Below are 27401 nucleotides of genomic sequence, written 5' to 3'. Positions count from 1 at the left end.
TTATTTTGTAATGTTTGTAGTCTCTGGGTTATTTTTTTATTAGCTCCAGAGTATAGGGCATTACAATAATCTACTCTGGAGAGAATTAAGGCTCTGGCCAGGATTAGACAACTCTTGTTGGAGAGGAAAGGTTTACTGGCTCTAATCAGTTTGCACGTGTAGGCCGTGGAGGAGGCAAGGGATTTTAGCTGTTTGTCAAAAGATAGGGTAGAATCAAGATAGAATCCCAGGGTTTTAACATCCTTGGATACTTGGATGATGTTCCCGTCTATGTTGAAGGAGGCAAATTCCTGTCCTAGTTTTTTGATATTGGCTCGGGTACCTAAGATGATCAACTCTGTCTTATCATCGTTTAGACAAAGGCCGTGAGTGGCCATCCATGCCTGGATGATAAGGTATACCTTGTTCACCAATTCCGTGTCCTTAGCATGATCCCCAGAAAGCGGGAGGAGGATCTGTGTATCATCTGCGTAGTTAGTATAGGTGATACCAAGATGATCCAGATCGTCGAACAATGGCTTGGTGAAAATGTTGTATAGAGTTGGGGATACGCAGGAGCCCTGAGGGACACCACACGAGATCGGGGTGGGATCTGCCTCCGCGGAGGGAGAGAAGACTCGCATCGTTCTCTCGCTCAGGAAAGACTTGATCCATCCAATAGCTTCTGCCGAGAAATGAGCGGCGGAGTCCAGGTGGCTACAGAGGACTCTGTGATCCACCAAATCAAAGGCCGCTGAGAGGTCCAGGAGTAGTAGGAGTACTGTTCTCCCTTTGTCTCTTAGCTCATCGATTTGGGACTTCAAGTCTATAAGGGCAGTTTCTGTTCCGTGTAGGGGTAGGAAGCCCGATTGTCTTTCTCCTAATAGGTTGTGTAGTTCCAGGTGCCTTTGAATTTGGATATAGGCAGCTTTATCCAGAATCTTAAGGAGAAACGGTACCGTCGTGATAGGGCGGTAGTTAGTAGGGATGAGAGGGTCTAATGTCTGCTTCTTTAGGAGAGGGAGAACCCAGGACTGTTTAAGGTTGGCCGGGATCGTACCTGAAGCGAAGGAAGCGTTGATCAGTTTAGCAATAAAGGGGGATAATTCTCTGGCAGCGTCTTTTATCAGCTGTGCTGGGCAGATGTCACCTTTACAGTTTGAAGGTTTAAGCGACAGGATAACTTTTTCTACTTCCAGGGTGGTCATTTTGGAGAAGTGGAAGGTGTTACTATGCCCCAGTGAGTTCTTGGTATGAGGCGGATCCTGAATTTTGTGTGCAATGGGTATAGGTATTTCATTGTGATGGTGTGTCATTTCTCTAGATGGATAGAAGCAGGTCCATGTACACACCCCGATGCTACCTGTGCTGCCAAATTTCTGGTGAGGGAAGTTTTCCGTAGACGGGTGGTGTGCGAGGTAATGAGGTCAGATAATGGGGCACACTTCGTAAATTCAGTTTTTGAACAGATTAGCTTGTTGCTTGGTATGAAGCACAAGTTCTCGTTGGTTTATCATCCTGAGGGGAATGGCATATGTGAGAGGATCAACGGCCTGCTAAAAGGGAGGATAGCCAAGCTGAAGCTCACATTTAAGAAGGGTTGGCTGCACTGTCTACCACTGGCATTGTATGCACTTCGGAACCAACCCGGCTCCGACCATCATCTCACGCCGCACGAGATAGTTACAGGCAGAGCTATATGTGATGCCCAGCCAACTAGAGAGGTTCTGGGAACAGAGATGCAGGAGTACCTGAATTGCATGACATCCAGCGCCTCTGTCATTTCAGGCCAGCTACAGCGACGGCGAAAATGGGGAAAGCACAGCACAGGGCACATCAAGAAGTGCTGAAACAGACACCGCGCAAGGTCTACCGGCGCCCCTCGCCTTTCTTGGTGACACCGTGCTTGTGAGGAACTTTACCAGGAAAAGGTGGGATGAGCCACGATTCAATGGCCCTTTCATCGTGGAGGACTGCACCCCTTCCGCCGTCAAGCTCCAGGGCAGAAGGGCATGGATCTTCATAAATGACATTAAACCTTATATAGGAGAAAGCCCTCCTGCTGCATCCAACTGCGAAGAAACCACAGACAATGGGGAAGAACCTTCGCACGTGCAGACAAGATCTATGGCAAGGAAGAAGGATGCAGGAGCAGAAAAAATCAAGGCAGAGACTCTGGTTTTAGATTGTGGCGTTCAAAACTGGACAAGCTCTGGAGAAAAGAAAAGTGAGAAAAGGTGATCAGGACAAGAAATAGACACTATGTGCATCCCAGTTGCAGGGTAAAGAAAAGCGCATCCGAAGCCACGATATCATTGATAACACAAACTTTTGACTCGCGTCACAAGCAATATAAAAAACTAAGACTCTGATAAACTACAGACAAGACATTTCCTAGAACTCAACACAGTATCCTGAAGCAACCAGTATCGAGACTTTGTTCACAGAACTTATGGTACATTCCAGCAGAAGTCTCAAGTGGGATGTACTCACTTATTTTCAACTAGTGGTGTTATCATAACCGTCACTCATAGTCACTCATAGGGAGAGAGACCAGTGTCACAGACTTTACTCAAGATCTAGCTAAAAAGAAGGTAATCAGGCAACTGCTGACCGTCATATCAGAGGTCTTCGCTGAGTTACCCGAGCACAGTGAAAAAGACACAAATGCTTCCACCGCAGACAGATATTGAAGAACTCACCTTCACGTTGTTCTTTCGCATAATTGAACGTTGCCTAAGACTCGTTGGAAGAACGACTGATACCCACACATTCATCAGAGACCCAAGAAATATCGAACGATTAAATCTGCTGTGGACTAAATTAAATTACCTGGTGGCAATCCATGCAACAGGAAGGTACAAAGACTGTTGGAGTCAACAGAAAAGCCTGTAATCCTGAACCCAGCAAGAACAGGTCAGATGTCATTATCATCAGAAGATCGCCAATATGCATACCACGTCTTCTTTCACCTCATTGAGAACTTTCCAGAACTAGTAGGAAGACCAACAAATGTTAGCGTACTCGCATTTCTCTGAGATCCAGTGAAGAGTACGCCGCTAAACCTGCTGTTGTGTGCCGTCATAGCCCAGATCAAAAACACTAATGTCCATCGACTCCTACGGAGGGCCCAGTGAGACTTTCCGCCGAGCGACAGAGACACAGTTCTTCAATTTTTCGCCGTAGGACAGGCCGAGAGAAAGAGAGATAATGCCTTATTTTCCACCGAAGGACAGACCGAGAAGAGCAGAAACGAGAACTACACCATCTTATTTTTCTTCTTGCTTTTTCTATTTTTTCTGATTTTTTCATGTTTAGTTTTGTTTTTATTTTTGTTTTTATTTTTACAGCATTCTATTTTTGTGTGATTTTTAGCAGTTCCATCTTTTAATTCCTTCGCATTGAACAAGTTCCAGCATGTCCTCAGGACCAAAGCAAATTCGAGGAGTGCACTGGGACTTCACCTACTAGGGATATGCATAATGAATGTGATGTACCAAAGTTGCTAGCCTAACCTTTTTCCATAGTCTAGCGAAAGGAACTGTACTCCCTACCTAGAGACTACCAGCATCACCCGCAAGAGGGGGGGGACACTTGAAAAGCATGTGTCACTTTAGTATTGATGAACTCTCAAGCTACGAGATCCGAATAAGAAAAGAAATAAACCACCTACTATGGACTTGGTCGAAATGGGGGCCCAGAACAGTAACTTAGTTTTACCACCAGCAGAAGGGCACCCCCGCTTCCCTGGGAGGAAGTGCTGCCAGATGTCCTACAGATCTATCATGTGTATATGCCTAGTAATTATCATTGTCTTCCTGTCATTGACGATCAGAACTGCTTTCTTTATCGGTGCACGGAGCGTCCCAATTTCAGTGCATCCACCAGGTAATGAATGTCTGGGGCCTACGAAAGCACCAGACCCTATATAGTGATCCCAGTTCCCAGAAAGGCTGATGATAAAACAAACAACACGAAAACTAAATGTAATTAGCAACGATACATACACACTTGAGGTGATGAATGGAGAGAAAAGCTGGAGACAGGGTCAGCACGGAATGAGTGATCATGTAGCACTGACCACGGCACGCACCCACACACTGAATGCACACGAACAAGGGCAAGTGTCAATGGCTACAGGGCCTCAAACCAAAACAGTAAAAGTGGAACTGCCTACAGAACTAACAGCTCCAGAAAATAGCAGAAACGACCAAGAAGCATCAAGCGGAAAACCTAAAAGAAAGAATAACAAAAGCCCTCGAGGGAACTGAAGCAGCCACAAAGGAATTCACCGAGAAAACACAAATGCGAGTAGACTATTTGTTCCCACTCATAGTTAGAGCAAAGATGCTACATGAGGAGCTGAACAATAAAGCCACAGAGACTGTAATAACGAGCACACCAGCTCCAACGCAAGGAACAAGCACCAGGCCAACGACACAGCCACGCGTTGGGAAGATGGTGAGCCAATGGTGGTTGGATGAGGTCTACAAAAGATTGCACAAGGAAAGGAAAATAAACACGAAACATTCTCCTACCACAGCGATACAGCCAAGGCAACTGTAACGCTCACCTGATTCCCGTAGAGGCGCCGGTCTTGACTGGGCGTATACCGTATCTTCAAAGGTGATGTGTAACACACGGCTGGCTCTTTGGGCTGGACCTCTGTGCACTGTATGTCTGACTCGAAGGGTAAGATGTCTGCAGATAGAAAATATGGGATTAAGGAACTGGGTTATTGAATGTCTCTCTCTTCTTCCCTTTCTCTTCTCCTGTAGAACCACAAAGGTTAACGCTCTCACCTTAGGTAAGTGAACGCCGTGCTCTCCATCTGCCTCGGGGCAGGGTGCTGTAACCAGTTTCTTCACTGGATAAGGGGAGCAGGCCTCTTGACTTCAGAGGACTGCTGTGCGTCGTTTACTGCACGAACGGTAAGTTTCGAGTCATTCTAATGTCTTTAAAGTCTTTAGTAATGATGTCTCTTGTTTTGCAGGGTTCCGGCGATGGCGGATGACGGGCTGAAGTGAGTTGAAGATGGAGCCCGTGTGATGAATAGAAGCGCCTGGAAGCACGTAAGTAAGCGCTTGTTGCCTGCTTCACGATGCGCTCTAACTGTCTTTTTATTTTGCAGGTACGAGTTCGGAGCGGCTGCAGGGTGCCGGAATACCCACTGGATTAGATGTGGAAAGGAGTAATGGCACGTGAGTATTAAAGTTCCCCAATGTCTTTAAACGCACCTTGTTTTGTCTTTCAGATGCGGGATGCAGCGCCGAAGGCCTCCGGAGCGTGCAAAGAGTTGGTAAACTTTTGTCTTTCAGATGCCGGAATGCAGTGTGAAGACCTCCGGAGCGCACGAAGAGTAGGTAAGCCTTTGCCTTTCAGATGCCGGAATGCTAACCTGTTCTTTCTTGTCTTTATAGGTGTTGCTGAAGACTGGATTCAGGATGGTAAGCCTTTGCCTTTCAGATGCCGGAATGCTAACCTGTTCTTTCTTGTCTTTATAGGTGTTGCTGAAGACTGGATTCAGGATGGTAAGCCTTTTTCCTTAGGCCCAGAACCGGATGCAGAAGACACGATGAGCGTTCTGCTGCAGAGGTTGCAGAATAACGCAAAGCAAGATTCATCCACCGGGTGTGGTTTAAATAGCCTCCTGTAGTGCTTAGGTGTCTCCTTCCACAGCCACGCCTAAGTAAGAAAAGAGTTCCTGGTAAGAAAAGAGTTCCTGCCTTCCAGAAGAGTTCCAGTGTTCTGAATCTAGGGAGTGGCTCCAGCCCCACCCAACAGGAAAAGTAGTTCCAAACAGAAGAGGATCAGAGGCTCAACTGGCAGGCAAGTAAGCAGCATGGTCTGCTGAAGGTAAGTCCACCCAAGCATTATGAGCCCGGCGCTTCCAGCGCTGGGACTGGGCATATTTATGAGCCTGGTGCCACTGGCGCCAGGACTGGGTCCAAAAGGTCCCAATTGGGACTGGTTGGCACTCGGAACCTGGGTTATGGATCTGCTTCCAAGGGAGTTGGGAAAACCCTGACCTTTTGGAAGCAGAGATCATGACAGTACCCCCTCTCAAGGCCCCTCCCAAACCGGGCTTCTCCGGGGGTTTTGGCTTGTCAGGAAATGTTCGGTGAAATCTTTTGATTAGGCGAGGAGCGTGGACATATTCAGCAGGTTCCCAGGATCTCTCTTGGGGGCCGTAGCCTTTCCAGTCAATTAGGTAGAATAGTTTAGATTTGGAGATCTTGGAGTCCAGAATGCTTTTGACTTCAAACTCGAGTTCTCCATCCACTAGGATAGGTTTTGGAGATTTGGTTAGTCGGGTTTGAGGTTGCACGGGTTTTAATAGAGAGACGTGGAAGACCGGATGTATCTTCATGTGTGGGGGCAAGTCCAACTTGACCGCTACTGGGTTTACTATGGTAGTGATGGAATAGGGACCAAGGTATCTTGGGTTGAATGTGCGTGGCCCTTTTAGAGATAGATATTTGGTGGATAACCAGACTTGATCCCCTACTTGATAGTGAGGGGCTTCCTTCCGATGTTGATCTGCTCCTTTCTTGTATTGTTCTTTAGCCCTTTGAAGGTGAGAAACAGCTTCCTTAAAGGCTTGGGTGATTGTAGAATGCAGGTAGTCTACTGCTGTTGTTTCAAGATCTTGGAGGGGATCCAACTCCGAGGTTCGAGGGTGACTGCCGTACAAAAGAAAAAACGGGGTTTTCCCAGTTCCCGAATGGACAGAGTTATTGTAGGCATATTCGGCTATCCAAAGGATGTCTTTCCAAGTTTTTTCAGTTTGTTGCAGCATGCAGCGTAAATACTGTTCCAGAGTTTGATTGGTCCTCTCGGTTTGTCCGTCGGTCTGAGGGTGGTGACTGGTCGATAGTCTCACATCAATTTGAGCCGACCGACAGCAACTTCGCCAAAAATGAGAAATAAATTGACTACCTCGATCCGAAATTAGAACCGAAGGAAAACCGTGCAGTCGGACGATGTTTTCGAGAAATTCTCGGGCCAGAGTTGCTGCTGTTGGCAAGCCTTTGAGCGGAATGAAATGCGCCATCTTGGAGAATAAGTCCACGATTACTAGAATCGTATTGTACCCGGAGCATGGAGGTAGATCAGTGATGAAGTCCATAGAAAGCGTATGCCAAGGGCGAGGTGGGATGTCAATAGGGCGTAAGAGGCCTGCTGGTCTTTCCTTTTGACTCTTGTTTTGGGCGCATACTCCACAGGACATTATAAAGTCTCTGATATCTTTTTTCCAAGACGGCCACCAGAAGTAGCGCTTGATCTTTTCTGAGGTCTTGGCCATACCGGGATGTCCTTCCATTAAAGAATCGTGATAACAAGAGATTACTTTTTTCTGTAAATCTGTGCTGGGTAGGTATAATCGTTCTTGGAAATACAATAAGTTGTCCTTTACTGCAAAGTCCTTTCCCTGCAGATGCCAATTCTGTATGTCTGCTGGAGTTACAAGTTGCCTGGCTTTATCCTTAACTTCCTCTATGGATTCTGTGGCGATTACACCCAGAATTCTTTGTTCGGGAATGATTGGTACAGGTTTAGGGTTGATCAAGTGTTCTTCCACTCCCATCCGAGAAAGGGCATCAGCTTTACCGTTCTTTGTACCAGGTCGATAGGTATCAAACTCGGCAAAGAATAATGCCCAACGGAGTTGTCTAGAGGATTGGGCTTTTGCGGTTTTCAAATATTGCAGGTTTCGGTGATCCGTAATCACAGTAACGGTGTGTCGGGCCCCCAGCAGATAATGCCGCCAAGCCTTAAAGGCAGACTTGATAGCCAGAAGTTCCTTGTCAGTAATCGTGTAATTGATTTCAGGAGGCGAGAATTTGCGGGACCAAAATGCCACGGGATGCAACTGATTGGTTACCGGGTCCTTTTGTGATAGAACTGCCCCCATGGCAAGGCTTGAAGCATCAGTTTCCACGATGTAGGGGAGTTCGGGGCGAGGGTGTTTTAAGATTGGTGCAGAGATAAATTTAGTCTTCAAATCCTGGAAAGCTTGTTCCGCCTCGGTAGACCATTCAAAACGTTTGGTTTTCTTTAACAAGGCAGTGATGGGCTGGATTATTCGAGAGAATTCGGGGATAAAGCTGCGGTAAAAGTTAGCGAAGCCTAACATGCTTTGCACACCTTTTACGGAGGATGGTGATGGCCATTTGAGAACTGCATCGACCTTCTTTGAATCCATACGCACTTCGCCAGGTGATAATATGAATCCCAAGAATTCAACTTCAGTCACGTTGAAAACACATTTTTCCAATTTAGCGAAAAGTTTGTGTTGACGCAATCTTTCGAGGACCATTTTCACGTGTTTCCGATGTTCAGATTCCGATGAAGAATAAACGAGGATGTCGTCAATGTAAACAACAACACACACATCTATGAGCTCTCTGAGGACATCGTTCATAAAATATTGAAAGGCGGCCGGGGCATTGCAAAGTCCGAAGGGCATGACCTGATATTCAAATGGCCTTCCGCACCAAGTATGGGCTGTCTTCCATTCATCGCCCTCTTTTACTCGTACCAAGTGGTAAGCTCCTCTAAGATCCAGCTTTGTATATATGCATGCTTTTCTGACTTGGTCCAGGAGTTCAGGGATCAAAGGTAACGGATATCTATTCTTAACAGTGATCTGGTTCAGGGAGCGATAATCTATACAAGTTCTAAGGTCTCCTTCCTTTTTTGGAACGAAGAACAAAGCTGAAGAAGCAGGGGACTTGGAAGGACGAATAAACCCATTGGCCAGGTATTGATCCAGGTATTGTCGAAGGTGATGGTTCTCAGGCTCGGTGAGGGCATAAATTCTACTACAAGGAGGAGTAGATCCAGGTATCAGGTCTATCTGGCAGTCATAAGACCTATGAGGAGGTAGAGAGTTAGCCTGATCCTTCCGGAAAACATCTTGGTATTCGGGAGGTAACTGGGGAGTCTCTGAAGAAATTGCTGCCAGTGCAACACCAGGTGGAGGGTGACAAGTAGAGACACATTCTGGAAACTGGACCGTTCTTGCTCGCCAATCGATCAGAGGATTGTGTTTCTCTAACCAAGGTATTCCTAGAATAATCTGAAACTGAGGGGCCTTGATCACATCGAACACGATCTTCTCATGGTGTCCATCTTGACTTACTAGCGTCACCTCTTGAGTGGTATGCGTTACTGGCCCGGAGGCTATCTCCGTACCATCCACCGTAGAAATGACGTCCTTTACAGCCTTGGGACAAAGAGTTAGATTCATCCTCAAAACCATTTCATGATCCACATAATTGCCGATGGCACCGCTGTCGACGTAAGCTTCAATTGCATGTAATCGATCCGGATTATCAGGGCTAATGAGGACCATAGATATCACGAAATGCGAGGTCACGGAACTGGTTTTCACGCTCGGCAAGAGGACCTCTATTCTTGTCGGGCGAGGTCGTTTCCCTGCTCAGAGTTTGTAACTTTGGTAACTGCAGCTCCTACTGCCTTCTTGGCAGGTTTCACCGGACAGTCTCGAAGAAAGTGCCCTGAGTTTCCGCAATAGAGGCATAATTGCAACTGTTTTCTCCTTTCCCGCTCCTTTTGTGTTAGAGGACCTTTCAGACCCCCTATTTGCATGGGTTCCCCGGAGTCTACTCCTTTGGAAGGAGTTGGCGGTTTGGAAAATACTCGAGCATCAAACTTGGAACGATCGGCCTTCCTGTTCTGCAGTCTGTGATCTATTTGAACGACTAAGTCTATGTAGTCCGAACAATCTTGTGGGGGATTCACTACTTGGGCTAACACATCTTTGAGCTCTCCATGTAGACCTCTATAAAACAGCGTAATCCTTTTGTCCTCAGGCCATTGAGTTTCCACTATCAGTCTGTTGAAAGACGCAATATAAGCCAAAAGGTCTTGATTACCTTGTCGCAACGAAAGAAGCTCATTGTCCAAGGCCTGCCCCTGTGAATGTCTTGCGAACAGTTTTTCCATACTGAGCTGAAAAGCTTGAAAATCATGGAGGACCGGATCATCTTTATTTACTAGAGGGATCGACCAGTCTGCCGCATTGCCACTAAGGTACGAAAGCACGAAAGCTACTTTAGCTTGATCAGTTGGAAAGGCTGCTGGCCGGCATAAGAAATGCAACCGGCACTGATTGATAAATACCGCAAACCTCTTTGGGTCACCAGAAAATCGTTCGGGCGGAGCCAGAGGTACATTCCAAGGTAGGTTGATCTGCACTGGATTCATAGAGGATGTAGAAGGAAGATTTCCCCCAGATGCGGGTAACGGGGTCTGTCCGGCTTGTGACTGTAGCAATTGTCTAGCGAGATCATCTGTTCGCTCCTTGGAAATAATCAGTTCCCTTCTTAGAGCGTTCGTTTCCTGACGGGCTGCATGCACTTCTGCCCTTAGTTCCCCAAGTAACTGGGCTAGCTGGTCGGTATCCAAGGTTTCCATAGCGCCTGGACGGGAGTTTTGTGGTAGGCTTTGCGTTCTGTAACGCTCACCTGATTCCCGTAGAGGCGCCGGTCTTGACTGGGCGTATACCGTATCTTCAAAGGTGATGTGTAACACACGGCTGGCTCTTTGGGCTGGACCTCTGTGCACTGTATGTCTGACTCGAAGGGTAAGATGTCTGCAGATAGAAAATATGGGATTAAGGAACTGGGTTATTGAATGTCTCTCTCTTCTTCCCTTTCTCTTCTCCTGTAGAACCCCAAAGGTTAACGCTCTCACCTTAGGTAAGTGAACGCCGTGCTCTCCATCTGCCTCGGGGCAGGGTGCTGTAACCAGTTTCTTCACTGGATAAGGGGAGCAGGCCTCTTGACTTCAGAGGACTGCTGTGCGTCGTTTACTGCACGAACGGTAAGTTTCGAGTAATTCTAATGTCTTTAAAGTCTTTAGTAATGATGTCTCTTGTTTTGCAGGGTTCCGGCGATGGCGGATGGCGGGCTGAAGTGAGTTGAAGATGGAGCCCGTGTGATGAATAGAAGCGCCTGGTAGTACGTAAGTAAGCGCTTGTTGTCTGCTTCACGATGCGCTCTAACTGTCTTTTTATTTTGCAGGTACGAGTCCGGAGCGGCTGCAGGGTGCCGGAATACCCACTGGGTTAGATGTGGAAAGGAGTAATGGCAAATGAGTATTAAAGTTCCCCAATGTCTTTAAACGCACCTTGTTTTGCCTTTCAGATGCGGGATGCAGCGCCGAAGGCCTCCGGAGCGTGCGAAGAGTTGGTAAGCTTTTGTCTTTCAGATGCCGGAATGCAGTGTGAAGACCTCCGGAGCGCACGAAGAGTAGGTAAGCCTTTGTCTTTCAGATGCCGGAATGCAGCGCGAGGCGTTGGTGACAGCCGATGGACCGGGTAAGTGAAGAGCTGTCACTGAAGACCGTAATGCTAACCTGTTCTTTCTTGTCTTTATAGGTGTTGCTGAAGACTGGATTCAGGATGGTAAGCCTTTTTCCTTAGGCCCAGGATCAGATGCAGAAGACACGATGAGCGTTCTGCTGCAGAGGATGCAGAATAACGCAAAGCAAGATTCATCCATCGGGTGTGGTTTAAATCGCCTCCTGTAGTGCTTAGGTGTCTCCTTCCACAGCCACGCCTAGGTAAGAAAAGAGTTCCTGCTTTCCAGAAGAGTTCCAGTGTTCTGAATCTAGGGAGTGGCTCCTGCCCCACCCAACAGGAAAAGTAGTTCCAAACAGAAGAGGATCAGAGGCTCAACTGGCAGGCAAGTAAGCAGCATGGTCTGCTGAAGGTAAGTCCACCCAAGCATTATGAGCCCGGCGCTTCCAGCGCTGGGACTGGGCATATTTATGAGCCTGGTGCCACTGGCGCCAGGACTGGGTCCAAAAGGTCCCAATTGGGACTGGTTGGCACTCGGAACCTGGGTTATGGATCTGCTTCCAAGGGAGTTGGGAAAACCCTGACCTTTTGGAAGCAGAGATCATGACAGCAACTTGCTCCACCGAGACACCCAGAGTGGAAAAGCAGCAGAGACGCATTTAGAGACATAGTCATAGCAAACTACAGAAAAACGCTAAGAATCAAGAGAAGCCCGCACAAAGATAACAATGAACTTAACGATTATCTGGACAGCACAGCCCATCTCGGGAATAACATATGGTACCAACACATGAAGGAAGTAGGACGAAGGCAATCAGAAGGAGAATGCTTCGTCTGTGCACTCCTACCATACAGCATGGGAAAATCCAAGATCTTCGTAGCAGTAGAAATTGATGTTCCCACAGCACACTGTATGTCACACGTAGCAATGTGCAACACCAGAGGACAGTTTATGGGAAGAGACGCCTCGCTGATATGGGCCAACGAGAAGGATTACCCGGATGAAGATGGCTTCATCCAGGACATTAAGACAAGAAACAGGGCGCACACCAAGAATCATGTGATCAGATACGAGAACCCTGACGTCAAAGGATCAGGAATAAGATGGGAAATAAACCAGAGACTGAACGTCCAAAGAAAAACTGCAGAAGAGGCTCAAACCTGGAAGAACAGAGGCCAAATGCAGATCTGGGGGTCAGTGGTTTCCCCAAATGGATGGGAAGAAAGAGTAGTAATCTGCCGAGCTTGGATGGTCCTTGGAGCCTGCCAAGAAGCAATAGAAAATTCACAGAGGTTATGCAAACCTCTATGGCAAAAATTGGTAAAGTTGTTAACATGGGTCGAAAACAGAGGAGGACCCCTGCAGATAGTACCACTGGAAAGCCTGAAACTATGCTTCAGAAGTAATGGCATGAGAAAGATGGGGGAGAATCAAAAAACTGCGGACAAATATATGAAGCCCCAGGAACGACGCAAGGACCTGCAGTCATGATGGACCATTACTGGGCGTGTGGTTCCAAGGCATATATAAGACTACCGAAGAACTGGGGAGACATATGCACACTGGTGAACGTCCACATTCCTGCACTAGTGATCCCTAAGAATGACCTGAATTTGGACAGTTTCCCAAAAACAGATGCTCATTTGAGAAAAAGAAGATCTGTGGAACTGATTTCGAGGACGAAGAGAGAAAATTACTTTTCTGCCAAATCAGAGGAAGCATTTTATGCAATCCCCTACGAACACAGGCTGTTTAGCCTAACCTCATCAGTATTCACAACAATACTCTTGCCGCACATCCAAGTTGGTGCACATACTAAGTGGTTGCAGATAACCAGATGGAACTACTGCAGACCATCAACACCACCATAAAAGGATTCAACACGATCAAAGAAGAGCTAAGAGCAGTCCGACTGATGACCCTCCAGAACAGATACGTGCTTGACATGATCACTGCGATGGATGGAGGTGTTTGTGCAAAAATCGGAGAATCGTTTTGCACATTTATACCATCGCACGATAAAGAGAATGGAACCCTAACAGAGGCCATAAACATGTTGACCAATCTAAAGAACCAGATGATCGATGAAACGGATGAGGTGGACGATGACAGCTGCTTTGGGAACCTGTTCTCATGGGTCCCACAATGGATGGCTGATATATTCAAGTTTCTGGGAGCCCTGCTAGTAATGATACTACTAGGTTTCTGTGTTATTAAAATAATCATCAAACAGTGCCAGAAAACTGCAAAGAAAGCCATTGGGATGAAAATAATGGTCGATGTCGAACCAGGATGGAAGCCCAGAGATCTGACTGATGAAGTAATAAGAGACTTTGTGAAGGCCAGTGAATTTGCGCCAGAAGGAACAAAGTTCGCATATCCTAAGAAACGAAGAAGATATGAAGGAAAATGGATCTACTGCAGTCCAAATGGACAATGCCAGCTAATGACCTGGAACAAAAATGAACATGTAAAGACAGCAGGAAGTTTGAAAGGTGTGATAAAAATATGGACTCCAAAGACGCATATGTTCACGCCATCATGTACCCACCCTGAAGACGATGAACAAAACACTGAAGAACTACAGGAAATTAATACAAAGGAGGAAGCAGAAGTGGTTGATGAACCGACCAGGGGGGGCGGGGGGGAGTGTAGAGGAGGTCCCAGACATGGCCTGCACCCCTGCCCCTCATTTCGAGGTACCAGGAAAGTACTCGCCGAGGTATGTGACGCCTGAGGAGCAGATGAACCAACAAAGAGCTGCACTGGGACTTTCCCCAGTGTACATTAGAAGAGCTGTACCTGTTGAAGCGCCCATAACCAGACAGCCCTGGGCAGCCCGGTACCCCATTAGACGACCATACCAGCCGCTGATACGAAACAATGAGTATTTACACACTGCCCATGAGGACTCACGAAGAGCCCTGATGGAAGGCAAACGGTAAGGAGACGAGGGCCTGGACAGACTCGCACATGGACAAGGGTAACACGCCAGCGCGAGCAGCCATTAAAATAGATACAAGAGACACAAGATGAAACGATGCTGAAACGTAAAGGAAACATAGCCGTGAAACCAGATGGAAGAATCGAACCAGCTCATGTGTAAATAGGCTTGGAACGCAAGAAGCTAAGAAATCTATACTGCTGGCAATGCTTAGTAGAAGACTAGAGCGGCAAGCGCCAATCACATATCTACCTCAATAAGGCACGCTATACAAGTGCGACTCCATTTTATAAAAGCAGAAGTATGCCCAGGCGGCCGACGCCTAACGTGCCAGGTTTCACATCCCAGCCAGCCTGGAGAAAGAGCGGAATCGAAACTCAACGAGGGCAGCTTATGCCTGGGAAATCGAGGTCAAACTAAGAAAGGGAGGAGAGCTGCAGCAGAGAAGAATCGAAACTTCAGAACATACCAGCCTGCCTTGTGAAGGTCAAGATAAGGAGGCCCAGGCAGGTGCTAGGGCCAAAAGGAGAATTAAATACACAAAAAGCTGGAAACTGAAGCAGATTCATGGTGAACTAACACGTGACCAGCCAGACGCGAAAAAGTACCACCGCCTGATGTCATCCAGAACCCAAGGATGCTATAACTTTTCCCGATAAGAGACGACAGTTTCGAGGCCATCCTCAGCCAACTAATTGACACATCGCCCTAAAACACTGATTGATGGAAAGGAGGCAGGGTGAATCCTGGGGCACAAGGCACCTGGGTGTCCAGTCTGCATGCTGCCAATTAAAATGGGGATTTATGTCTAGGGACGTAACTTGCCCAATCACAATGGACTGTGTAATCAAAGGTCCTATAAGACACTGCAACCAATAGGATGTCGTACTTGTAGTGACGTCTAACACGTGTGATGTAGAGGGTTGGGCGTAGACGCCCACCCGATAAGAGTTATCTAATCCGCATGCTCAGTTACCATATACAGATATAACACCTATACTTAAGTTACCTTTCCTAACCAATTATATTGCGTGACGAGTTTGTAGAGTTAGACGTCAATGATGACGAGTTTCATGAATAAAAGTTGCTACTCAACTGAAGTTCAAGGAATTTGGAGCGAGACAGGTGATCGCAATGCTGCCGATTTCCATTTGTTTCTCTGTTTGATGTACTTGTCATTAAACTGACTTCCCTTAGCCAAACTACTGAGTCCTCATTATTGAGTTGTGTAAGAGTAAGTGAATCCTGCACCCCCATTCCTTACACGGTGCAGCTATCTTGTCTTACAGGTACTAGAGGGTGCACACTGATCTATGAGCCCGTCAGTGAAAACCCCGCTCCTCTGTACAGGATGATACCCCGAAGCAGAGTCTTTTGTATCTGAATAAGCCCAGATGTGTGGAGAATGTGGTGATGTACCTGGATGAAGGATGTAGTTCAAGCTGATGATAGCCTTTGTTCAAATCTAGCTTTGAGAAGACTTTAGCGCTGTGTAAAAGGTGAATCATATCTGTCATTCGCGGCGCAAGATGCCGTTCTCTCTCAATGGCCACGTTCGGGGCACGCATGTCTACGCAGATGCGAATTATTTATATATAGCGCACCATACCCTGGGACATCAGGGCGCAACAGACAAGAATATGCTCAATTTAGTTAAAAATACATGATAAGTAGGAAAGTACAGACATCATCAAGTTACAATAAGCAGGTATGTACAAGGCAGGATCAGGGTCAAATACATATACATGATAAGTAGGAAAGTACAGACATCATCAAGTTACAATAAGCAGGTATGTACAAGGCAGGCTCAGGGTCAAGGAGCAATGAGGTAACAGGTTCCTGTATCCTGGATAGTCGTATGGTTATGATATACAGTTGCGTCAGGGGAGGCGCATCTAAGAAGTCATGCAGGTTGGAGTAGTTAGATGTCATTAGCTCTCAGCCACCTGGTCAGATTCTGTCTGAAGTCAGCGAAGGGCTGAGGTTCTCTGATGCCATAGGGGAGGGAGTTCCACAGCTGCGCAGCCTTGACTTGTTTTGTTGTCCTTTTTGGGTACTGGTACAATTGGTGACGCCCATGGCGTTGGCCCCGACGCTGGCTCGATAATGTCTTGTTGTAGTAGTGATTGTATTTCATCCACGACATGTCGCTGGATGTTGAGCAGAATGCCACGATAATGTTGAGCGGTCGGCGGTATCTGTGGGTTAATGTGTAGTTTAATTTGTCTGTCCTTTAGCCTGCCCAGGCCCTTGAAGAGGGCTGGGAACATCTTTTGAATCATGTCCTTTGAGTTGGTGGTGTAGGCAGACATAATTTGGTACATTATGTGAATGAGACCCATTTGTATGGCTGTGTTGAAGCTTAGTATGCTTCCCCCTCAGACATCTCCTTTGATGACGTACATTTGTACCTTTTGACGCTGCTCTTTATATTGGCAAGTGACAGCGAACATGCCTTTGCAGTTGAGTGGTTTGTTGGAGCCATATGGGTATATTAATGTGTCAGCTGGTTTCAGCTCTTTCTTCACTGTGAGGGATTTGAAGACATAGTCGTTGATCACGTTTACTGTTGCACCAGTGTCAATTAGGAATTCTAAATTTTGTCCATTTAATTGAAGCAGCAATGTTGGGCTATATTCGACTGCTGTGTTGTTGCAGATGGCATGAACATAAGCCCTTTTCCGATCTCCACTGGATGACAATGAATGTGAGGCCCGTCTCCCTTGCGGTGACTCGTCTAGATATCTTATTCTTTGTCTCGATTTTCTTCGCTGGGAATCAGGTCTGCTCTTGTGGTGGCTGGAGCTGTCCCTCCTTTCTTCCCCTCTCCGGGTTGAGGGTGCGTGATCACGTGATGAGCTATGTGAGCGACGCCTGCTGGGCGCAGCGAATTTACTCGGGCGCGGGCTTTCCCGCCTCGAATTTCGCCCATCTTGTCTCCAGGACTCTCTGCCAGAGTCAGTATTTTGGAAGAATTTTATATTTTTGCAAACAGACTGAAAGTGGTTCTCACCCCCGCATTTATCGCAGTGATGACCTATAGCGGGACACGGCCCTATGTGAGGAAATCTGAAACCGCATCTGTGGCATTTCTTTTGTTCTGTCGTATCACTCGGGGTGCGAATGGGGCACACGGTGGCCGCTGTGGCTGTCTGTGTAATCATGATGTTGCCAAGGAATTCAGTCTGTAGTGCTAATGCCGAGTCGGCTCTTGCCAGTTGAAGAATTTCTTCCAATGTTCTGCTTTACTGTAGGAGTTTTTTTGCGAAACTCTGGCGACCCACACCCTGCAATGGCCTGGGATTGGAGAGCGTCATCAGTAGAATATCTATCAAAGTCACAATATTTGGCTCTTTTCCTCAGTCTCATAATAGAATTGTCCATGTTTTCACTCTTTTCTTGTGTGGTGGTATGTAAAATGTGTCTTTCATAGTCAACATTTCTTAAAGGCGCGAAATACGTGTTTAATGAGTCAATTATGCCCTGAAATGAGTCTGTGTTGGTTTTCGGCATTTCAAATACAATGTCACGTACCGTGGGTCCCAATGAGTGTAGCAGGATGCCGCGTAGGCGGCGTTCTTCTCTCACCCCTGAGGCATCTATGTAGAAGTAGAGTTCCTTCAACCACCTGGCCCACCTGTGTGCCAGGCTGCTGGTGTCCGACATTTCAAAGTGTGGCATAGCCTGGAGTTGTAGGGATTCTGAGTTCCCTTCTTTTCTGGTGCTGGCATGTCTAGGTGAGGAGCTAGAGGGCGCTAGAGGGCCAACCAAGATGGCCGCACTTTAGTGAGCTCCCGCAGGGCCTGAAATTAATCCAACATCATCCTGACTAAATCGCTATTCCACCGCCCTGACCACACATCATCCTTGCTAACTGGGCATTACCCTACCGCCCTGCGAAGTTTCGGGCAAAATCGGTGACCAGGCGGCCCCATACTCCCTAATCCGGGCCTCACGCCCCGAAACTCAAGGCCAGCGAGCGAGCCCAGCAGACGGCAGCGCAAAATAGGAGGCGGCCTAAGAGCCAGCGAGAACCAGGTGGGGGAAAACCACCGGCCCCTGGCTCACTCCCGAAGAACGAGGTTGTGGGGAGCGTTGGCAAGCCGCAGCCGAGGGTGAGAGCTCCTCCCCTACCCCCGCAACAAAAGACCCGCGGTGCAGCGCCGGCAGCAACAGCAGCTGCAGACACCTGAAGCCGCAACCAGCACCGGAGAGCCGCGAGAGACACAAGCTTGCCCTTATCTGCAAGGGGCGGGAGAAGCAAGAGATGCAGCACGGACACCCGCTCTCTCCCAGCTTGCCCACCCCCTCCTGCCGTCAGGCCCAGCGTGGCACATAAGACCTGGAGGCCGCGGTCGGTGCCCCCACCCCAAGCAACAGCGCACCGGCAAAACTCTGGAGGGACCAGCAGAAAGCAGAAGCAGACGCCCCATGGCCCACTTAAAATCTCAGGTACAGAGCACGCTGTGGGTACACACGCCTGATCGCATATGCCCCCGCTGGAATGCCCTTTCTCACGCATAGACTGCCTCCAGATCCTTACCGCATCTCCATATATACAGCCACCCTCTTCCACAGGAAAGCATTATCCGGACAAGTACATCGCGTTGAAGATCTCCTTCCCTCTGCGGAGAGAGGCGGAGGGCGCCCACGGCCCTCTAAACTCTTCCTAAGTATTTAAAGGAGCGACCCCCTGCGCTCTACCACCGGGTGGGTTACGCCTGCCTCCCTCACTCACCCCGGACTCTCCCAAGAACTGCAATATAGCGATTCTGATCAGTGACAAGCATCCTGACCACTGTCCCTTCTCCAGCAGGCACCATTACAACACCAACCACCCCGACATAGCGCACACAACGCCTCATCTCTTGGAGACTGCCGGCAACTGGTTAACCACCTACAGGCATCACATTCCACGCGGGGACGCCTACCCCTCCAACTCAATGGGGAAAAGAGACAGATCCCAAAGAAAACTAACTTTCGAGTCCGGTGCACTCCCCAAAACCCCCAGGCTCCAAGAGGATTCAGAACCCACATCTGACAGCACACACCAGATGGACAAGGGAACCACCTCCACAGACATTAAGAGCCTCCTGCTAGATCTTAAAGCAGGTATAGGGAGTCTAAACAAAATGGACGGACTCTCCTCGAAGGTAGATCTCCTACAGCACCGAATGGACGCCCATAGAGAATGCCTTAACGAGGAAGAACAACGCGTGTCTAATCAAGATGACGGCACAGCAACCATGGCAGCTAAAGTCACCCAACTTGTGAAGATTTGGAGGGTCGCTCCAGAAGAAATAACATTAGAATTGTTGGGGTGAGGGAACACCAGATGCAATCCAAAATGGAGGACTTCGTCGAAGAGCTATGCACCACCCTTTTCAGCCGAGAAGCCCTCTCCCACATGTTTGTGGTGGAGAAAGCACACAGGATTCATACTCTAAACCCATCCCAGGAGTGCCCTCCAGGCCGATAATTGGCAGGCTACTTAATTACAAGGACCGAGACACCATTCTCCGATTGGCCAGAGAAATGGGTGAGCTACATCATGACGGAGACAGAATACACTTTTATCCGGATTTCCCCCCAGCAGTCCAGTCACAGAGGAGATCCTTAACCGCCATCAGACAAAGGCTCAAAGACAATCAAATCACCTACTCTATGCTCTTCCCAGCGCGACTCAGAATCCAGCATGAGGGAAAAGTCCACTTCTTCCAGACGCCGGAGACCAACGTATTCCTGGACAGAGTGGGTTGTCCCGGGCTAAACCCCAACCAAGCACGAGCACAGAGAGAAAGAATGCACAGAAATCCAACTTAACCAACATGTGGTCAACGGCATGAAATCCGCATATAAAAAACAGCGACCTAACCGAGACATACGCGAGAGTTAAACACTCCAAGGCTGTGCAACTTGGGAAGCCCCTAGTACCCCTTGCACAGCAAAGTTATCTAAATTGTTAATGGGTGGGAAATCAGGAGACGGACACGCACCGTTGCGGTTCGGTCCTCGATGGAGTAAGCAAACGGGCCAGTGGGGGGTTGCCCGTGTAAGGAAGGAAATTGGAGAATGGGATTGGGATTCGCCTCCCAGCCAATACCCCCCCCCCCCGCCACCCTCCCAAGACACCATGCAGTGCCGGACCCCCTCCCTCGAACACCATGGAAACTACCAGCAATCAGCAGGATGCGCCATCCACAGCGCCCTATGACCCCTCAAGACGAACTCAACAACACCAGCTCGAACACCCACACCGAACAAAGAATTCGCCACATGGAACATTAGAGGAGGCAACCTCCCCTCTAAAACAAGAAAGATCCTCCAATACTTAAAGAGGCACGAAGTGGATGTTGCTATGATTCAAGAAACGCACCTGCTCCCTGGGAAAGAACACGAATGGGCCAGAAGCTGGGGTGTCAGATATTTCTCCTCGTTCTCGTCATATGCCAGAGGAGTGGCGATCTTAATTAACCGACGGACCGGCTTTCGGATGATAAACACAGAGAAAGACACCAAGGGCAGATCACTCTCAGTGAGAGGGATTATAGCAGGCAAAGAAATCTTTTTTGTTAACTCCGACGGCACCAACGTAGATGGCACTAACAACTTTGACTGGGTGCTCACACACCTTTCAACACAAACCTCAGGAACGATCATCTGGGGGTGGGGAGGCGATCTGAATACCGCCCTAGACCCCGCGAAAGACAGGTCATGGAGCACAACACTATCTATCTCCAAAGCCAGCCTCCAGGTACAGGAAATATGCAGAGCCTACAACCTTGTAGATGCTTGGAGACACAGTAACTGTGAGCAGCGGGACTACACGTTCCACTCGGCAGTACACAACACCAGCTCCAGAATAGACTACCTGTTTGTATCCTGCAGTGGCCCTCTCCACTGGGGACCCGGTCAAATTCTACGCAAAACCTTCTCCGATCACTCGCCGGTAACCCTCATATGCAATCCGTCCGTCGCCAAATCTAGCCTGCTGCACTAGCGCTTTAAGCCTGTCTCCCTGCAAGACCAAGTGTTCGCATCCGAACTTCGTGACGAAATCTCAACATTTCTGGACACACAGCTGAGCACAGTAGCTTCATCGAGCACGATTTGGGAAACGCTATGGTGTTTCATAAGAGGTGTCTGCCTAGCCAAGGAGAACGGTATCCTTAAACTGATCCGTCAGGAACTCACCTCCAGTGAGGAAAGATTAAAGCATCTTGAACTCACGTACTCCACTACGAATGATCCACACATCCAAGCAGCACTTAAAGAGGAGCTACAAACGTTCAGGACCACGGCGGAACGTGAACGAAAATTCCTGGGCCGAAGCAATCAAGTTGGTCAATACGGCAAAGGCCAAAAACCCGGAGCCCTCCTTGCAAGACTGATCAATGCCGACAGGAAGCTGACGACGGTCGAAAGGATATGCTCCAGACGAGGCACAATAGTACACACAGATGAAGAAAAAGCAGAAGAATTCAAAACCTTTTACCAGGACCTATACACCTCTAAATAGAACTCAGACACCGACGCCTTACACAAGTACATCAAAGACACTGAACTCTACTTGGTAGAAAGAGAGCTACGCGAACCTCTCAACGAATCCATCACGCCAGAGGAAATAGTTGAAGCCATCAAAATCCTCCCAAACACCAAAGCCCCAGGGCCCGACGGCCTAACGGGAGAATTTTACAAGGCCTTTGCTAATACCCTGGCCCCCCCCCTACTTGCAGAGGTATACTGCGAGGCATTGGAAACAGGTTCCCTTCCACAGTCATCCCGTAAGGCCAACATCATCCTTTTTTTTACACAAGACGGGCAAACCCCCGGAAGAGTGCGCATCGTATAGAACCATATCTCTACTCAACCTTGATGATAAAATATTGGCGAAAATACTCAGAAATAGGCTGCTACCGCTGATGCCAGGCTTCGTGCTTGCAGATCAAGCCGGATTTGTGCCCCGTCACAACACAACGTTCGGCATCAGGAGGCCGTTTGGTATTGCCGAGGCTCTTGACCCCACTCATCAGGCTGTCGCGGTTCTGCTCAACGCCGAAAAGGCTTTTGACTCGGTAGAATGGCCCTTCCTATTCGCTGTACTTAGACAGATGGGCCTAGGCGCCCGCTTCATTAAACTCTTCTCCCTATTATACAGCAACCCCCAAGCTACCATATTAGTGGGATCAGCAAGATCTTCCCCCCCATCAAACTACAACTAGGCACTAGACAAGGGTGTCCGCTTTCAGCGTTAATATTCGCATTAATAATGGAACCTCTAGTGTCGAACCTGCGATCCCAGCAACTCCACAGGGGCCTTACCATCGGCCCACACAGGCTGATTATATCCCTATATGCGGACGATGTAGCGTTATTTGTACGCGATCCCGTAGAAAATCTGAATCCAGTCATGAGGGAAGTAATTAAATTTGGGGCAATATCTGGCCTAAAAATCAATCATACAAAATCAATTATATTCTGACTCACTCCAGAAACCAGACCATTCACTGACAATTATAACTTTGTTTGGGAGACCTCACGGGTACGCTACCTAGGGATATTGATGTCACTAAATTACCACAATGTATTTCGGGATAACTATGAGGCAGTAGTAAAAACACTACAGGAAAAAGTGAACCGATGGAAGTCCCTCCCGCTAACCCTGTGGGGAAGAGCCTCACTAGTCAAAATGGTGATCCTACCGAAACTACTATATCTATTCTCCAACATCCCTATTCTAATCCCACAATTCTTTCTGAAGAGAATCAAAAGCCTAGTCCTCGAGCTAATATGGGCGGGCAAACCAGCCAGGGTCGCTCACTCAACACTGATACTTCCAGTGTCCAGTGGAGGACTAGCCCTCCCAGACCTAGAGAGATACTTTTGAGCAGCTCAGGCACAGTTCCTTAGCTTCTGGTATGCCACACACTTTGTCAGACCTCATGTGCAAATAGAGCGGGCCCTAGCAACCCCCAGGGCTGTCGTCATTAGTCAGCTTCCAGTTCCTATTAACACTATGAATGTGGTCGTCGCGACCTACGGGATTTGGAAGAAACTTGCACAAAAATACAAACTTCAGGTGAGGTACTCTCCCCTCCTCTCAGTCAAATTAATTCCAGGAATCCCTCTGACCTCAGAAAGGGTTTTCCATCAATGGGTAGAAAAACTACAGATAAATTCCCTAGGGGACTTGCTCAATGAAGGCACCTTTATCACACCCCAACAAGCAATGGAGAGAGGAGGCAACACACCCCTAGACAAGTTTATCTACTTTAGAACCAGATATTCCCTTCAAGCACTATTCCCCACCATCCCGCAAAAACCTCAGACATGGCAGCTGTTACATAATGTGATCCAGGCAGAGGGCGAAGGTAGACCGGTTTCATCAATCTATAAATCCATCTTAACGGACAGAGTATCTATCAACACACGCACGAAAACTAGATGGGAGAGGTCCCTCCAGCTAACAATCCCGGATGAGGAATGGACATATATACTGCAACAAACCCAAAAAATAGCTCTCAACTCACGCCTCAAGCAAATATACTTTAACTATCTACACCAGACGTACTTCACTCCTGCAAAAAAGAATAAACGACAACCAGACTCACCAGCAAAATGCGAAAGGTGTGGAAACCTAACAGCAGACTTTGTCCACCTCACGTGGGACTGCCCCAAGCTGACTCCATTCTGGACCCAGGTCCTCCAGACCACATCAGCAATAGTAGGAGAGGAAGTGCAGCCCATCCCGACAGCGGCACTCCTCGGGATGACGAAACAACTCTCACCAGCAATTAGGAAACTGGCAGGGTTACTGCTGACCCTGGCATGCAGGAGAGTCGCCATGTCTTGGGGTAAAGGACCAGCCCCGACGGTGGCAAACTGGCGTAAAGACATTCTCTACTGTCAGGACGTTGAGTCAGAGTTCATCAAGATGCTCCCCCAATACCCACGCCCTCCTCCCCCCCCCCGATATCTGAGGGCCACTATTGACATTCCTACTCAATGAGGCAGACGAGAACGCATCATCCTCGTCAGGAAGACACAGTACCCAAGACTTTGACTCTTAACCTTCCAGAATTCAGGAACCTGCGCACTGTTCGATATGCACTGAGGAGGAAACACAACAACCTCGACCTCAGTGGACGAGGGGGGATGGACAAGGGGGCGGCGGGTTCGGATGGCACATGGGTAACTCACCCTAATATGGGTGTGATCGTTTTGTAACAGTTTTTTAAAAAATTCTAAAAAGAAAGTTGTTAAAATTACAAAAACAAAAAACAAAAAAAAAAACAAAAAAAGGTGTGGAGCTTGCCTGGGGGCTTTGGAGCCCACTGTCAGAATTGCCTTCTGACATGATGATTTCACTTGTGGTTGGCAAATGTAGTTCTGAAGCTGGCTGTGAATGAAATCTTCCACGTGCTAGCCCTTCAGTGGTGCTTGGCAAGACACGCGTTGCAAATTTGGCGAGTTAAATGTGGAAAACGTGAATTGCTTGCCTTTCATCAGCTGGTGCAACTTATTGGCTGTAGCATTGGTGTTGCTCAGTCTGTTTCCTCCGTGGCGGTGCTTGTGATGAGGGGCCTGCAGTTAGGCAGCGCGTATCGTGAGATGGAACGCTCGCGCAACGTTGTTTTCCTCTGCGGCGTCACCGCCGTTGTAGGCGACTTCCTCAGATTTAAAAATGAGGCAGTGTAGATCAGATTGCAAAATGCACTGCCATGGTGAAGTGCGGTGGCATGGATGCGGCCCTCACAACCTGCCGAGGCACAGTGTTACGCGTACAGCTGGGAGTGTCGTGTACTCCTTAATTAAACCTTGTCGCCATTGTTTTTTTATGGTTTAAATCATAGTCGCGCAGCATGCAATGAGACAATGATAATAATGCGATTCAATAAGACACGGGAACTCCCTCTGGTGCGTCTGATCTTCTTGATTTTCAGCGCCAAACTGAAGCTCCAGGTGGTAGCCCCGCCTCTTGCCTAACACATGGGCACAGCCCACAGAAACAAGAACAATAGAAAGGAGACTTGGCTCCATGACAACAGACATCAAATAATAACAGAAAAGGGACACAACAGTGTCAAGAGGAGCCCCATCTTCACAACAATACTGGAACCCCAAAAGGAAACCTGCATGAGAAGAGGGCTGATGAAAAACCAGGCACGTGGCGCTGCACTCAAAACTTACAAGTGTAAGTCTACCCTCAAATGAGACTGTCCTCTGCATCAGACCACCTATGGATCTGGGGGTTTGTGAGGCTAAAGGGAATCTCAGGGTTTTGGGGAATGGGGCACAGCCCAGAACCATGTGGTGCACTAATGTGCACTCAGTTTATCACAGCGGTTGATATTTTGGCTCTTTCTGGCTTTGCAGTAACCTGCAGTGTCTTGAAGCACTCACTAAAACAAACCGACTTCTGGTTGCATGTCTAAAACCATGGCGAAGGAGTCTTCGTAGCTTTTAAGGGGACTGTATGTAGTGTGCATCAAGATACCCTGAATTTAAGAAGAACTACTGGACAGCTTTTGACATTCAGAATGCCTTTTCAAGCCAAATGCTCATCAAATCACAGTGCTACCATAGTCTCAGAATACTGGAAACAGGAGCTAGATACAAAAGGAAGCAATGGGAAAAAACTTGATGTGCAGTAATTCAAACATAACAAGCACATGAAAGAAGGCAAAAGTACCTTTCCTGGAGATCCAAATGCAAACAGACCAATATCTTCATAAGATGTTACAGCTGTTCAATGAAAAAAGAAAGAAAAAACATCTTCAATTTCTTGTTAAAGCAAAGTCTTGAGAATATGACTTCACATTATCTTCAAGGATATTTGCTTTACTGATATTCAACTATATAAAATCAATGTGTGTACTTCACTGGTTCAGGAGAAGACAAGCATGAAATACAATCCTATAGAAAGCATTTATCTGGAATGTCAGTCATAGAGTTCATGTATTTTTTTATTGAAAGGAAAAGTAAAGTACATTGCTACAAAGTTTCACATGTCTGAAAATGTGAGGAATGGATCACCAGGTGATGTGTGAGCACTTAAACTGCTGCACTCATATTAGGTGAGTAACTTAACCATGGCTGAAATGTCCTATTTAGACAACTTTCCCGAAGGACCACTATGAACAGACTGAGACCAACTGTATGCAGTGAGTGCATTTTCCTTTTAAAAACATCTTGTTTTATTATATATGCGACAGACAGCCCCCCTTCTTCCTCCCCCAAATGACCATTACATTCATTATCTTTCAAGCATATGTAAGATTTCAAACGGTTCTAGGTTGTAATGCTGTGGTACAATTTAAAATAGCATTTTTCAGGAGATTAGTTTTGGTTGCAGTGGGGAGATAGTTGATTTGGCAGAGTATTTGTACCTTAACATTCGCAATCATAGAATGTAGATTGTATAGGTAGTGCCACAGACGAGAGATCTGCAGACAACTCGAGGCCAAAATACAAAGCAACCTTCTCTTAATTATACAAAACAAAGGGGGGTCTGGGAATCTCTCTACCAGCACGAACACAGCCCAATGACTTGATCTTGGGTGAATAACCCCTGGGAGAGACTCTACCAAGTCTTTAGCTCACTGTCCCTTTCACAGAGAAGAAATTTCCCTGCATATCAGCCTTTGTCCTGCCCAGGGGCAGTCCAGCGCCGAAATGCTAGGCAATTCTCCTCTGAACAAGAGTACCATCAGTAACCCCATACACGAGTTAACAGGGCAATCCAGACGTGGACCCCTTGCTCACTGTTCTCAGAGAGGCAACAGTTTCACCTCACTGATGATGCCCAACAAGGCTGAAACACGTGTATGGGGTTACTGATGGTACTCTTGTTCAGAGGAGAATTGCCTAGCATTTCGGCGCTGGACTGCCCCTGGGCAGGACAAAGGCTGATGTGCGGGGAAATTTCTTCTCTGTGAAAAGGACAGTGAGCTAAAGACTTGGTAGAGTCTCTCCCAGGGGTTATTCACCCAAGAACAGGTCATTTGGCTGTGTTCGTGCTGGTAAAGAGATTCCCAGACCCCCCTTTGTTTGCATACATTAACTTTGGGTTTCACCCTAAGTTAACAGGGCAATCCAGACGTGGACCCCTTGCTCACTGTTCTTAGAGAGGCAACAGTTTCACCTCA

At 47.6% G+C, this 27401-nt stretch overlaps 1 protein-coding gene across 1 annotated transcript in view; it reads right to left on the bottom strand.

Moving 5' to 3' along the window:
• Nucleotides 1-27401, bottom strand: part of SLC38A6 (solute carrier family 38 member 6) — a 490235-nt gene that overhangs the window by 404597 nt on the left and 58237 nt on the right. Inside the window, exon 4 of the mRNA XM_069638925.1 lies at nucleotides 25946-25998. Coding sequence (XP_069495026.1) covers nucleotides 25946-25998 — 53 coding nt within the window. The remainder of the gene's footprint in view (nucleotides 1-25945; nucleotides 25999-27401) is intronic.

This window comes from Ambystoma mexicanum, chromosome 14 (assembly GCF_040938575.1).
Source record: "Ambystoma mexicanum isolate Mex_15411 chromosome 14, UKY_AmexF1_1, whole genome shotgun sequence".
Classification (NCBI taxonomy): Eukaryota; Metazoa; Chordata; class Amphibia; order Caudata; family Ambystomatidae; genus Ambystoma; species Ambystoma mexicanum.
The sequence above is the reverse complement of the archived record's forward strand: the minus strand, read 5'-3'. Positions and strand labels throughout refer to the sequence as shown.